The sequence below is a fragment of the Perca fluviatilis genome, chromosome 24 (assembly GCF_010015445.1).
Source record: "Perca fluviatilis chromosome 24, GENO_Pfluv_1.0, whole genome shotgun sequence".
Classification (NCBI taxonomy): Eukaryota; Metazoa; Chordata; class Actinopteri; order Perciformes; family Percidae; genus Perca; species Perca fluviatilis.
Window position 1 is genome coordinate 18,223,263 of NC_053135.1, and position 13,316 is coordinate 18,236,578.

Genomic DNA, 13,316 nt, shown 5'->3' on the forward strand with positions numbered 1-13,316 from the left:
TACTCTTCAACTCTTAACTATCCCTAATTCATTGACTTCTTGATATCGTGCCTCTTGTCAGATTTCGGAAGTTTAATATTTTGGGAACAAACACCAAAGTTATGAACATGGAGGAGTCGAACGGCAGCCTGGCAGCAGAGTTCAGACATTTGGTGAGACATAGAGTTTTTTTATTGCCGGTTTGCTCTTTTTGCTCCTCAATAAAACAAGGTAGTCAATTGTGGTGTTGTTTTTTATTTTTTTTTTTTTTAGCTGGTTTAAATCATTTCATGGTAGGAAGATGTAACTTTTCCTGCTTTGGTACCCCTACAGGTTGGAAGCTGGATTGTCCATTACATTACATTATGCAAGTTTGCCAGATCGGGTAGCGCGAGCTGTAGTTGCTGTCCCTACCCGATGTGAGTCGAGGGCAAATGTGAGTCGCGCGTTGCTCAGATTTAAACGGTTTACGGCATAACGTGTCATACTGAAATTTGTGAAATCCATAAAATAATAAACTTTTCTCTTTAGATTTGATAACAGAAGATGGAAATCATTTCAAAAACGTTTTAGCTATCTGTGATTGTTTGATTGCTAATGTTGGCTCAAAACGCCATTCAAGTGACAGCCTTTGTTGTGTTTGATTGCCAACTTGTAGGTAGCAGTCATTTCAAAAATGTTTGAGCTATCTATGATTGTTTGCTTGCTAACGTTAGCTCAAAACGCCGTTAGCATCTTGTAGGCTACTTGATTGCTAACGTTAGCTCAAAACGCCATTAGCATCTCGTAGACGACTTGTTGCAAAGTGACGCATGCCATGACATCTGCACTCGACTCACATCGGGTAGTGACAGTTGCGAATGAACTGGACAATGTAACGTAATGGACAATTCCGCTTCCAACCTGTAGGGGGACCGAAGCGGGAAAAGTTTCATAGTGTTGCTTTAAAAATAAAAAAAACCGCACACCACAAAGACTGTGTTTCCTCTAACTTGTTCTCGTTCTTCACGCAGCAACTGAAAGAGCAGAAGGTCGCCGGCAACCGAACAAACGAGGTAAGCGCCTCAGTGATCCGGCTGGCATTGTTAAGACAAGAAAATTGACTCGATAAGGGGGTGCAATTAAATGATTGCAGACATGGTTACCTAGCCAACAGCTTTAAATTAGGTTAAAAGTAGCGGCAGAAAACAGTAGTCTGATCTTGTAATTAAAGCTACATTGTGTAAGAATTTCTCCCATCTAGCGGTGAAATTGTATATGACAACCAACTGAATATTACTTTGTAGCCCTTCCTCCTGCGGTGGCCGAACCCGAAATTAGCTCTCTCCGTCGTTTACACACAGCTGTAAGATAGCCACTCCAATATTAACTTTGGTCTTGTTGCTTTGCCTGTCGCGTTGTCGTTTTAATTCTCTTTTTCGCTTCCCTGGCATTCGTCACGGTGCCATGGAGTGTAAGAGGGCGAAATGTGGCGGTATGTCCCTCTTTGGCTAATGTATTTTAAAGATGGAGGCGCTACATGGCTGCCGTCATTCGACCGAGTTGCTCGTATGTATTCTGAATGATTCTAAATGGCAGATTCTTCGCTTACGAAAATACTTTGATTAGTTGGTGGAAGTTATTGCACATGAATGAGCACATATTCATTTTTGCTAAGAATCAACTAAAAAAATTACACAATGTAGGTTTAAGTAGAAGTACTAATACTACTAAGGAAGATTACGGCCACATGTGAAAACAATTATCTGAGTTCTTTTTTTATTCTCAGAATGCTGAGATAACAGTCAGAATTCTGACTTTTTTTCAAACTCAAATAAATTGTTTCACCTGTGGCCCCAATCATTTTCCATATGCACTCTTTACATATACTCCATTAGAAGTAAAAGTCATGCATTCAAAACTCTACTTAAGTAGAATTACAAAAGTATTATTAGCAAAATGACAAGCTTTTTCTGCATGTCTCTACGACGTGTAACGTAAGACAGCCAATCACAGACATTATTAGGTCTTGGTAGAAGCATGCTGCGTGCTGATTGGCTCACCGACGCTGATGAGATTTACTCCTTAGGGATTGAAATTGGAATTGGGTATTGAACAATGAGGCATTTTCCGATACTTCGAGAGGCAATTCGGTCGGTGCCTAAAAAGTATAGATTTCGGTACCCAGCCCTAGACATGTATTTTTCTGTGCAAAAATCTTAACGTGTAAAGTAACTAGTAACTAAAGCTGTAACAGATGAACGTAGTGGAGTAAAAAAGTACAATATAAACAGAGAGCTGAAATGTAGCGGAGTAGAAGTAGAATTCAAGTCAAGTGGCATGAAAAGACTCAAGTGCAAGTACCTCAGCATTTGTACATATGTACAGTACTGGAGTTAATGTACCACAGAGGGGATGTTCTGTAATCATAATTTTTTTGCCCACTTCCGCGTGGAGGTTTTGTGAAGTTTCATCGTGTGTGTGTGTGTGTGTGTGTGTGTGTGTGTGTGTGTGTGTGTGTGTGTGTGTGTGTGTGTGTGTGTGTGTGTGTGTGTGTGTGTGTGTGTGTGTGTGTGTGTGTGTGTGTGTGTGTGTGTGTGTTCAGGGTCCTCTGATCGTCACAGAGGAGCTTCACTCGCTGAGCTTCGAGTCGGAGCTGCAGCTCAACCAGTCGGGACTCAACATCAAACTGGAGGTGAGAGAACAGACAAATCAAATTTTTTTTTTTTAACCAATGATTCACCTCAATATTTTCCGTTTCGACGTTACCACAGATGGCGTCTACATCATTTACGTTTACAGCGAAAGCAGAACAAGTGAAATAAACGGCAGACTGACTGACTGACATGTGATGTGCATTATTTTTAGAAAACATATCTCATGATATACTTAGGATGTGTCTGAAATTCTACACTGACAAGCTATTTAGCAGGAGACTGTGTAAACCCAGCCTGAGCTGCAGGGCGAAATCAAATCGCCGGCAGATCGGGCTGGAAACCTTTGCATTTTTCTATCCTGCTTCCGTCACAAATCTGCGGGGACCAATCACAAACTGGCTTATCCACTTGGCGCGCTATTGGCAGGTTTAACACGATGACGATAGAGAAGCGACCAAGCAGCTTCTTGTTTACATTCGGCCGCCGAAGCGCAGCAACCCGCTGATGCCGCTGTCGCTGCTACGTCACCCTGGATCGTTGCTCTGATTGGTTGAAGGACTATCCAATTGCGTACATAGTCATTTGAACTATGCCCATTGATCCCGCCTCTTGTGCAGTAGAAAATCCAGAGCAGACTTCCCCAGACTAATGTTCAATCTTAAAAGATTGAGCTTGGTCTGGTGATAGCCAGACTAATTTAGTAGCTAAAACGGTATGTGAATTTTTTTTCAGTCATTCAGGTATGATAGTGTACATGTTGAGTATGCAGTGCAGGGTATGAGATTTCGGACGCAACCGTTGTCTCTAGAAGTGAATAATTCAACTTTTGTTTCTGTTAAAGAAGGCAAAGAAGATCGCAATAGTACACTAATAATACACTATCGAAACGCAACATTTCTATAAAAACGATGCATGGAAATCGCAGCGCAAATCAAATCGCCACACGCGTATCGCGAAAGAATCGAATGGACAAAAGCTTATCGTCCCATCCTCGATATTAATATAAGAGTGTGTTTGTGATTATTTCCTGTTGTTGTTGTTGTTGTGGTAGGCCATGTCTCTGCCTGTTGTGGTCATCTCTAACGTCTGTCAGCTGCCCAGCGGCTGGGCCTCCATCCTCTGGTACAACATGCTGAACACCGAGCCCAAGGTAAGCACACACACACACAGAAGATGAGGTAAGCTTTGGTTATTCTCTACGTTATCAGAGGGCGTACAAACAAAATAATCTGTGAATGAGCAACAAGTAGAAGAGAAAAATCAAGGGGGTAAGCGGGCATCCAGAAAAGAGTACCTCCTATGGGGAGAATTTTTTTTCTTTCATTCCATTGACTCCCATTTTTTGAGCTCCTTGACGCGCAATAACTTCACATCTGAAGCGTTTAAAGACTCTATTTGTCCATTGTTTATTTCTAAAGAAACACGAGAATGCATAAAAGGCTCCATTACCTTGTACCTCACGTTATGGCTCCGTAGCAGAACCTTTTATAAAAATAGGCTAACGATTGTGTCATGACCACGCAACTTACTGTCCCATAGTAGAGAAATTACCGTATAGTACAGGAGAAGCTCACAGGGCAGTTTCGACTCACATTAGGTGTTTTAAGTTTAATCACTAATGTTAACTAGCATGTTAGTGATCAATAATTAGCCTGTGCCTATGTTATCTCCTTACATATACCTACGCTCTCCGTCTCTGTAAGATTGGGAATGATTGAGATTTCTCTCGGCACAGCTACCAGAAGACTTCACACTTTCAGACAGGTTGCTCACGTCACATCTACGTCTTCAAGCTCCGTTTGAGGCTCAGCCATCACCGGAAAAGTGACTTCACTGGTCCCTCATGTCGCTGTGTCCATTTCTTTTATTGTCTTGGATAAAAATAGAGCTAAAATTAAGGAAAGCATGCTACCTGGCACTGACGTACCGCCAAACATTCATTTATCTACTGTAATCATTAACGGGTCGTTTATCTCCAAATCGAAATGACTGTCTGCCTGTAACTCTCCATGAAGCCGTTTTTGTTTTAGCTACATTAAGACCGACACAGTTGTCAGTTTCCCGTCCAGCGCCCGCGTCGTTTAAATAGCAAATTCGCCTGCGCCCACCTGTGCGCCCATGGGCGTGCTGGTCTTACAGGGAGGTGTGTTCAGGTGGATTCTGGGCGCATTGCTATCTTGAGGCAACGAGAAGTAATCTCGTCATTGACCAACAAAAACCTGGTCTAAAGTCAATAACTCAGCATTTCATTATTTTAACAGTAAATTAGTAAAATGCGCCTATGGCTTATGCACAGCAGGTGCACACTATGCTTGTTACACACAGACACACACACACACACATGAGCGCACAGCAGCACACACACATGCGAAAGAAGCATATTCGCCATCATAACAGCAATGCGCCAAGGTCCAAACGTGCCTGGCTTTTAAAGGGAATGGGAGATGATCTCTGATTGGTTTATTGCATGTTACACCCAAAAACACCTCTGATTAATGTAGACACTAAGTACAACCCTTTTGAACCATGCGCCGGGCACACAGACCCTTTGTTCTGCCGTCAAACTAGCAAAAGTGGATTTGGACACGCCCTAAACGCACCTGCGCCAGGCGCTTCACGCTTAGATCATTAAAATAGGGCCCCTCATGTCTTTCCACACTCTCTAGCATAATGGTTTTTCTTTTCCAAGTGTGGTGTCACGCTCTTTCCACATGTTCAAGGCTGTTTGAAAGACAGCAATTCCATTTAGCATCAGCTTAGTTTTTATTTTTTTATTCTTACATTCCACATCTTTCAAACTTTCTGTAAGTGGAGAACCCTACGGACGTTTGTAGAGGCGAAGCTGCTCGGCCGGTCTCCCCAGCCGACCGCGTTGAACTGAAAGCACGCGCCGGGTTACAAAAATTCAGAGGTGCAACTGGCTTTGCCATTTCGTGGCCCTCGGCGGGAAACACCGCGGCTACCATGAACCTACCTTCAATTCCCTCTTCTCCTTTCCTCATGCCTCTTCTCTCCCCTCATCCTCAGAACCTGAAGTTCTTCCTCACCCCTCCGGCGGCCAAGTGGTCCCAGCTGTCCGAGGTCCTCAGCTGGCAGTTCTCCTCGGTCACCAAGCGAGGCCTGAGCCAGGAGCAGCTCAACATGCTGGCTGACAAGCTGCTCGGTAGGAACCAGACTTTTTTTTTTTTTTTTTACACAGTTCCATAGACCTCAACGGAGGCCGTCAAGTGTAAGGCTGCATTCACATTGCTACGTTTTGGTTTAAAAACAACGCTACGTTTCCCCTCTCATTCCCCCTGCTCTGGCGTTTCCCCCCCTCTCATTCCCCCTGCTCTGGTGTTTCCCCCCCTCTCATTCCCCCTGCTCTGCCTGTTGTAGCGTTTTCCGAGCCCCTAAACCGGAGACATTTGGAAACCCCAGTTTGGAGTCTGCGGGGTTGTGTTGCCGTCTCAACGGCCGCAAACGGAGACCTTTTGGCAGCGGGAACACTGACGCCAGCGTTTCTTTCGCCCGACTGGGTCTCATCGGTCACTACAGCACGTCTCGTTCTCTGAGACTAAACTACTAACGTTACCATGACGGGCGGAGTTTACATGCTGTCTCCTGTTGACTAAAAATACTCGTGTGCACGGCAATCGCTTTTGGCTCAAAACTCTGCTTAAAAAAAAAGAACACAAAACGTAGCGATGTAGATGCAGCCTGGATGTAAAGCCTCAATGTTTCTCTGCAGGAGCCAAAGCCCAGAGGAATCCCGAGGGACAAATCCCCTGGGTCAAGTTCTGCAAGGTGAGCCACAGTCATTCGGAGACTAGATCTTGTCTTAGATCTTGGATATCATAAGTGTTGTCTTTTCCTAGTTTTCAAGGCTACATTTACAGTAAGGTGATGTCATTTTCTGAACTGTTCTAGCTGTTCTCTTGTCTCCCCCTACCCACCTAGTTATTGGCTCCACATTACTGATGATTATTGATCTCAAATCTCATTGTAAAAAATATTTTCTTAAAGCACTGTTGGGAATTGGTAGGGGTACAGATGGGAAAGATGTTTTATCAATATTAATACAGTTATGAATATGTGTATGATAACATTGACAAACAATCAAAACGGGGCACCAATAAGTGAGCTGTGAAACAAAAAAATACAGATCTGAATTAACTTGATTCATTTATCTGGTATCTTTTGCAGGAACAAAGGAATTGGAGCACATACCTGTTTCACCAGCAGTTATAACAAATACACAAATAACCACAAACAACTGCTATTTAAAGTACAATAGAATTTATTTACTTCCAAATTATCGATTGTCAACCTACCAACCACGCCTTAGCTAGTGTTAGCAATTAATTGTGGTTAAACAAAGAAACATTGCGATTACAAAATGATGTAATAATTGTTACAGGTGTGTGTTTTTTAAATTGTGAATTACTTTTTGTTGAGTTAAAAGTGCTATACAAGTAAAGTTTGGTTGATTGATTTAAATTGTCTTATTCTAGCCGTGATGGAAACCGTTCCCCATCACATAGTACACTATGTAGTGTGTTTGCCATTTTGTCGTGGTGTTCGAATTCTCCGCGGTGACTTTCTTTCACTATATAGTCCACGATAAAATACCCACAATGCACTGCTAATTTGAGCGTACACGAAGGACCCTACATTTTACTCCCGTGTACCCACAATGCAACGCGGCAAGCAGAAGAAAAAAATGGAGCGGACTTTCGTTTCTAAACAGCGGAAATGTAACCTTACATTTACTTTCCTCCTGGGTGCTCGGTTTGTTTCAGGGGCGTATTAGAAGATGGTTGACACGATGCTGGGCGCGCCCGCCTCCGTCACACAATCAACGGGCGCATCTCCCGACGCAAGTCACGCAACGACGTGTTATCAGTGTAGTGTCTGATATCTCGTTTGGTTGTTCACTATTTAATAAACACTATGTAGGGGAAAGTGAGTGAGTGAACGAGGGAACGGTTTCCAACACATCTTATGTCAGCTTTGATTGTTCTTTTTTAATTTTTATTTTTGGGGGGCATTTTTAGGCCTTTATTTCCACAGGACAGATGAAGACCTGAAAGGGGAGAGAGGGGGGGAATGACATGCAGCAAAGGGCCGCAGGTCGGAGTTGAACCTGCGGCCGCTGCATCGAGGAGTAAAACTCTACATATGTGCGCCCGCTCTACCAACTGAGCTAACCCGGCCACTGTATTTGATTGTTCTTATTGTTAAACGGAACACCTTTTTTTTGTTTGTTTTGTCCAGCAGCAGAGTGCCAACGAGAAAGCCTTTCCCTTCTGGTTGTGGATCGAAGGAATCCTGGATCTGATTAAAAGACACCTGCTCTCCCTCTGGAATGACGGGTGAGCGCTATTGGGATTTCAGACCAAGGGTCCGTATCTCGCACCCGGCGCGGCGCAAAGCCCGACGTGTCTTTGCTAGTTTAAGACGGAAGCAGTTGTCAGTTTCCCGTCCAGCGCCCGCGTCATTTAAATAGCAAATGCACCTTTTGGTTTTTAAAGGGAACCTGAGATGACCCTCTGATTGGTTTATTGCGTGTTACGCCCAAAACACGACTGTGAATTAATGAAGACGCTAAGTACAACCCTTTAGAACCATGCGCCTGGCGCACGGACCCTTTTGTTCCGCCGCCAAACTAGCAAAAGTGGATTTGGACACGCCCTAAACGCACTTGCGCCAGGCGCTTAGATCGTTAAAATAGGGCTCTAAATGTGTGTCAGTCGTGGAGTTTTTTTTTTTCCTGCATACATGCACACATAAGTAAATAAATACCTAAATAGGTAGGAAAAAAGCAATGAATATATATATATATATATATATATATATATATATATATATATATATATATATATATATATATATATTCATAGATTAAATACGTAAGAAAGACAATAGTAAAATAAATAAATTGAGAAAAAAAGAAACTGATGGAGGAGAGATGAAGAACCTGCTTTTGGTTTTTTATTCCGGTCATTTACTTCAGTAACGGTACTCATACACAACCGTAGAAATCCTCTGTTACTAGTGAACGTCCTGCATTGGAAAATGTAAAACGTGTATTGCAAAATGCATAAGGATCCGTTTCTTTACATTTGTTTTGAAGAGATTAGTCGTGCAACTGTCAAAGATGGACAAAGTCGTCCTGCTGGGGACTGATACCAGGAACACAACGCATGCTGGAGCGCCGTGAACTAAAACTACTTTTGAACGCACACATGTTCCACCAAAACAAGTTCCTTCCCGAGGCTATTTTGCAGCGGCTCGGTGCAGAGCTTAGAGCATGACGATTGTGATTAGTTTAAAGAAATGCCAATAACCCAGAGCACGTTTTTATCTCTCATCCCGACATGCTGTGCGGATTAGCCAGACCTTCCTCCGCAGCGCTGTGGATGATGGGCTGCCAAAGCGAGACTAGGGAATAATCCCTAGTCTCATTTACATAATAAACAATGATCTCGCAGACGGCGGGAGTTCCGTTTTCTAAGGGTTACAGTTCCACCGTTTTCTGTCTGTCCGCAGCTCCATCATGGGCTTCATCAGTAAGGAGAGGGAGAAGGCTCTGCTGAGCGACAAGTGTCCCGGTACCTTCCTGCTCCGGTTCAGTGAGAGCAGCCGGGAGGGAGCGATCACCTTCACCTGGATCGAACACGACGTCCACGGTGAGCAAAAGCGGTCTCCTCGACGCTGCGATGTGTACAAATCCAGATCTCTGCAGGGTAAATCCAGACAGCTAGCTGGACTATCTGTTGGATCGGAGTTAGTTTTTTTTGTAGCATGACCATTGTTTGAACGTACACATGGTTCCACCAAAACAAGTTCCCTCCCGAGGCTATTTTGCAGAGGCACCATCATTGTGTCCGGCGACTATTGTGGAGGACCACGAGGGACTTGATGCATGTTAACGGGTACGAACTCTCTCTGTGAACGCAGACAAGCCGCTCTTCCACTCCGTGGAGCCGTACACCAAGAAGGAGCTGTCCGCCGTCTCTCTGCCCGACATCATCCGCACCTACAAGGTGATGGCCGCCGAGAACATCCCGGAGAACCCGCTCCGCTTCCTCTACCCTAACATCCCGAAAGACAAGGCCTTCGGGAAGTACTACCCCAAACCCTCAGAGAGTAAGTCACCTCCCTAAATAACTCCCATTTACTCAATTGCTGTACTGTCCATTTATACTCTTGTCACTTCACTAAATGTATTTGACACCCTGAAATTACCGGTTGAGTTAAATACAATTATACCACGGTCTGGGTGAATCTCGATTCGGATTGGCTGCAGGGTGTCCATAAAAAAGTGTTATAGGACACCTACTAAAGGAGTTCCGGTGAAACTGGCGGTTTACCGTTCTAAATGAATGTGCTACATTAAAAGAAAAAGAAAATGTGACCATGTTATTTCCAATACTGTTAGGTGCTTCGTTGCCTCTGAACACCACAGGATGGTGCTAACACACACGCTGCAGGAAGCAAGCTACACCGCCCCTCTAGACTGACTTTGTCCCGTTCGCTGTTCAGGTTGCCGCTTCAGGCTGCGGCCGACAGTTTACTACAGATAATTGTTCTTGAAAATCTTTATATTGTTTTGGGGACAATAACATGGCTGGATAGCTACCCTGTCTTGTTGTTAAAATTAAATATAAATAAATAAAAATACTGTCAAATTACATTTACCGATTACCAACCAAATGTTATTGACTTTGAATCTTGCTAGCATAGCGTTAGCTTTCTGAACCGTAGACTGTATAATATTAATGGACAACGCATCCGGTTCAGCGAAGTGCCTTAAACCTGCATTCTCTCTGAATTCCAGCAGGGGGCGACACGTGCGGTTGCAAAAGGAGGTCTGTTTCTGTAGAAGCCTATGAGGAAGTGACCCACTTCTCACTTGATTTATTACCCCAGTAAACATTTTCATAATGAGTTCATGGTCTCAATCGCTAGTTTTAAGTCTTCTGCAACACAGAATGTTCATTTTTTGAATAATGTCTCATTGATTTTAAAATTGACAATAAAGCAGGGGTTGTTTTAGGGCGTGGCTATGATGGGATTGACAGTTCGCGGCCGGTCTTATATGTAATATAACTATGGGACAAAGATACATTTAAAACCAGACGAAGCTAAATCTTATCTCGAATTATGTAGGCTAGCTTTCAGCAGCAGTTGCATCCAGATTGCCGGTGAAAGTGTGTAACGTAGAGTGTAAGCAGCGTTTGCAACTCTCGGCTAACGTCACAGTCAGATACCGCCCAACATACCGCCTGTACCGTAACGGCAAATTCGACGACTCAGAGCAGATCTCCACAAACCAATGGGTGACGTCACGCATGCTCCGTCCATTAATATTAAAGTGCCCATATTATACTCATTTTCAGGTTCATAATTGTATTTTAAGGTTGTACTAGAATAGGTTTACATGATTGAAATTTCAAACACCATATTTTTGTTGTACATCACAGCTCTCTCTCACTGCTGTAGATCCTCTTTTCACCTGGTTTCTGTTTTAGCTACAGAGTGAGACCTCTTTTCTTCTTCCTCTCCTGTACTATCTTTGAAAGAAAGAAACTGTATCTCACTCAAAACAAAGTTTGTATGCGTGTGGAAGCACCAGACACAACATAACACCCCAAGTGTTTTTTTTTTCATAATATGGGCACTTTAAGAGTCTATGGTCAGAACTGAAGGGTTCTACGAGCGGCGCTGATTATAAATACCTGTTGCTAAGGGTGACAAGTCGTCCTATTCCCTGGAGCAGGAAACAACGAATGATTGTTCCAGGTATTAGTCAAACCCTTAGGCGTACCCAGGGGTAAAACTTTAGATTTCGATAGTAAAATGAATTCAAATATAAATTAATGGTTTAAAAAAAACTTCATGAAACGTTTTAACGTTTGAATTTGTGTTTAACCGACTTCCAGCTGCAGAGCCCATGGACGTGGAGAATGGGCCCGAGAAGACTGGCTACATGAAGACGGAGCTCATATCTGTCTCAGAAGTGTGAGTATTACTATTTCCGATAATTACTTATAAAATATATACCACATTAACTAAGTAAGTAAAATGTATTTATATAGTGCTTTAAACAGATTAAAAAAATAAATAAAAATAAAAATCACAAAAATCAGCGGCGTGCTGATAAATATGGTGGCAGTATGTAACAGATCTAAAAGGAGTCCGTATGGATGTTCTTCTGTCCAGGCATCCGTCCAGATTGCAGGACAACATGATGCCGATGTCTCCCGACGACTACAAAGTTCTGTCCCAGTACGTCAGTCCCAGAGACATCGACGCTGTGGTGAGTCCTGCTTCGTTAACACATCGCTGACTCAAATGTAGGACCTAACGTAAAGGGCTTGGATAAAATCATACGCACTTTACACATGATACAATATAAATAATGATTGAAAAAATAAGTATTACATTTCGTTTGTTTATTTAAAATAAAGATTTAAGAATAAATGCCTTGTCAAAAAAGTCATAGCAGTAGTACGTAGACATTTTTGGCGCCTTTTCCAATATTCATTTGACTTTTTTGTTGCATTTTGTTCATACTTTGGGCCCTTTTCCAAACATTTTGGCCACATTTTTTGATGCTTTTGGTTCTTTTCACATTTTTTTTTTTTACATTTTTTGTTTATTTTTCGGTTCTTCCATGAGATCAGAGCTGCTGCTAATGTGCTGCTTTCACTGAAATACAATTTAAATTGTAAAATGTGGTTGTGTATGTCTGTCTGTCCTGCTGTACATCTTTCTGTAAGTGTTTGCCTTCTTTCTCTGCTTTCAGGCCAACAATCTGATTTCTGGATTTGGACAGTTTGACGTTCAGGTAGATGCAGCTTTAATCTGTTGCTCTACACCTAAAGGGCAACTTCTGTATTTTTCATCCGTGACCCTTTTTCCCCCCCATGCATTTGGGTCTAAGTGACTAATTTGAGCAACAATCTGAAACGGGTCTAGTATACCAACAGACAGCCGCGAATTGGGCTGCAACATAACTCTATAGGACAAAATATATAAAACATAAAAACACTCTAAATTGCATTCGCTACACCCACCAGACTCCATGTAAATAAACACGAATTTTAGCATCGTAAAATAGACTTCATTCAAAGTCGACAGAAACAAAATTCCAATGGTTTCCAACCATCACGACTCTAGTTTCGGTTGAAATAAACACAGTTTACAGATTTACATGTGAAAAGATGTTGGCTCTAAAAGTATTGCTTTTTTAAATGGAGTCTGGTGGGTTTAGCACTAGCGACTTCAGAGCTGTTTCTGGTTAAACAGAAAGGTCTCAAAGAGGTTTCAAAGGTCTATCTCTGTAGGGATCCTTTCCATAATGTTGTCAGACACTTAGAATAATAATCTGAGCCTGTCAGCGGCAAAACAAGCAAGTTTGTGAAGGTAAATACAAGCTGGACATTAACAGTAGTAGCCCTTTAACCGGAACCTCTGAGCAACGTTACATGCTGAGAATGTCAACTTTTGAAGAAGGCTTGGATTGTGTGGTTTCTGGATACAGCGTTCTTGCTCGATACCGGACGAATTTCAAAGACTTTTGTTCCCATTAGACACAAACGCACACGCACGAACTGGGTCCAGGTTGAGAAAACAATATTGAAACAACCCTTTTAATACTTCTGAACACCGTTGCCAACAGTACTTTGCTTGCTTCACTTTGTGCCTCTGTGT

The 13,316-nt window shown here is 42.6% G+C and overlaps 1 protein-coding gene across 1 annotated transcript in view; it reads left to right on the top strand.

The window, feature by feature from the left end:
- LOC120554001 (signal transducer and activator of transcription 1-alpha/beta-like) overlaps nucleotides 1-13,316 on the top strand; it is a 49,776-nt gene that overhangs the window by 34,613 nt on the left and 1,847 nt on the right. The window contains exons 5-16 of the mRNA XM_039792550.1: nucleotides 62-152; nucleotides 993-1,034; nucleotides 2,564-2,653; nucleotides 3,667-3,765; nucleotides 5,643-5,778; nucleotides 6,346-6,401; nucleotides 7,872-7,969; nucleotides 9,147-9,286; nucleotides 9,558-9,746; nucleotides 11,543-11,621; nucleotides 11,823-11,919; nucleotides 12,409-12,450. Coding sequence (XP_039648484.1) covers nucleotides 62-152; nucleotides 993-1,034; nucleotides 2,564-2,653; nucleotides 3,667-3,765; nucleotides 5,643-5,778; nucleotides 6,346-6,401; nucleotides 7,872-7,969; nucleotides 9,147-9,286; nucleotides 9,558-9,746; nucleotides 11,543-11,621; nucleotides 11,823-11,919; nucleotides 12,409-12,450 — 1,159 coding nt within the window. The remainder of the gene's footprint in view (nucleotides 1-61; nucleotides 153-992; nucleotides 1,035-2,563; nucleotides 2,654-3,666; nucleotides 3,766-5,642; nucleotides 5,779-6,345; nucleotides 6,402-7,871; nucleotides 7,970-9,146; nucleotides 9,287-9,557; nucleotides 9,747-11,542; nucleotides 11,622-11,822; nucleotides 11,920-12,408; nucleotides 12,451-13,316) is intronic.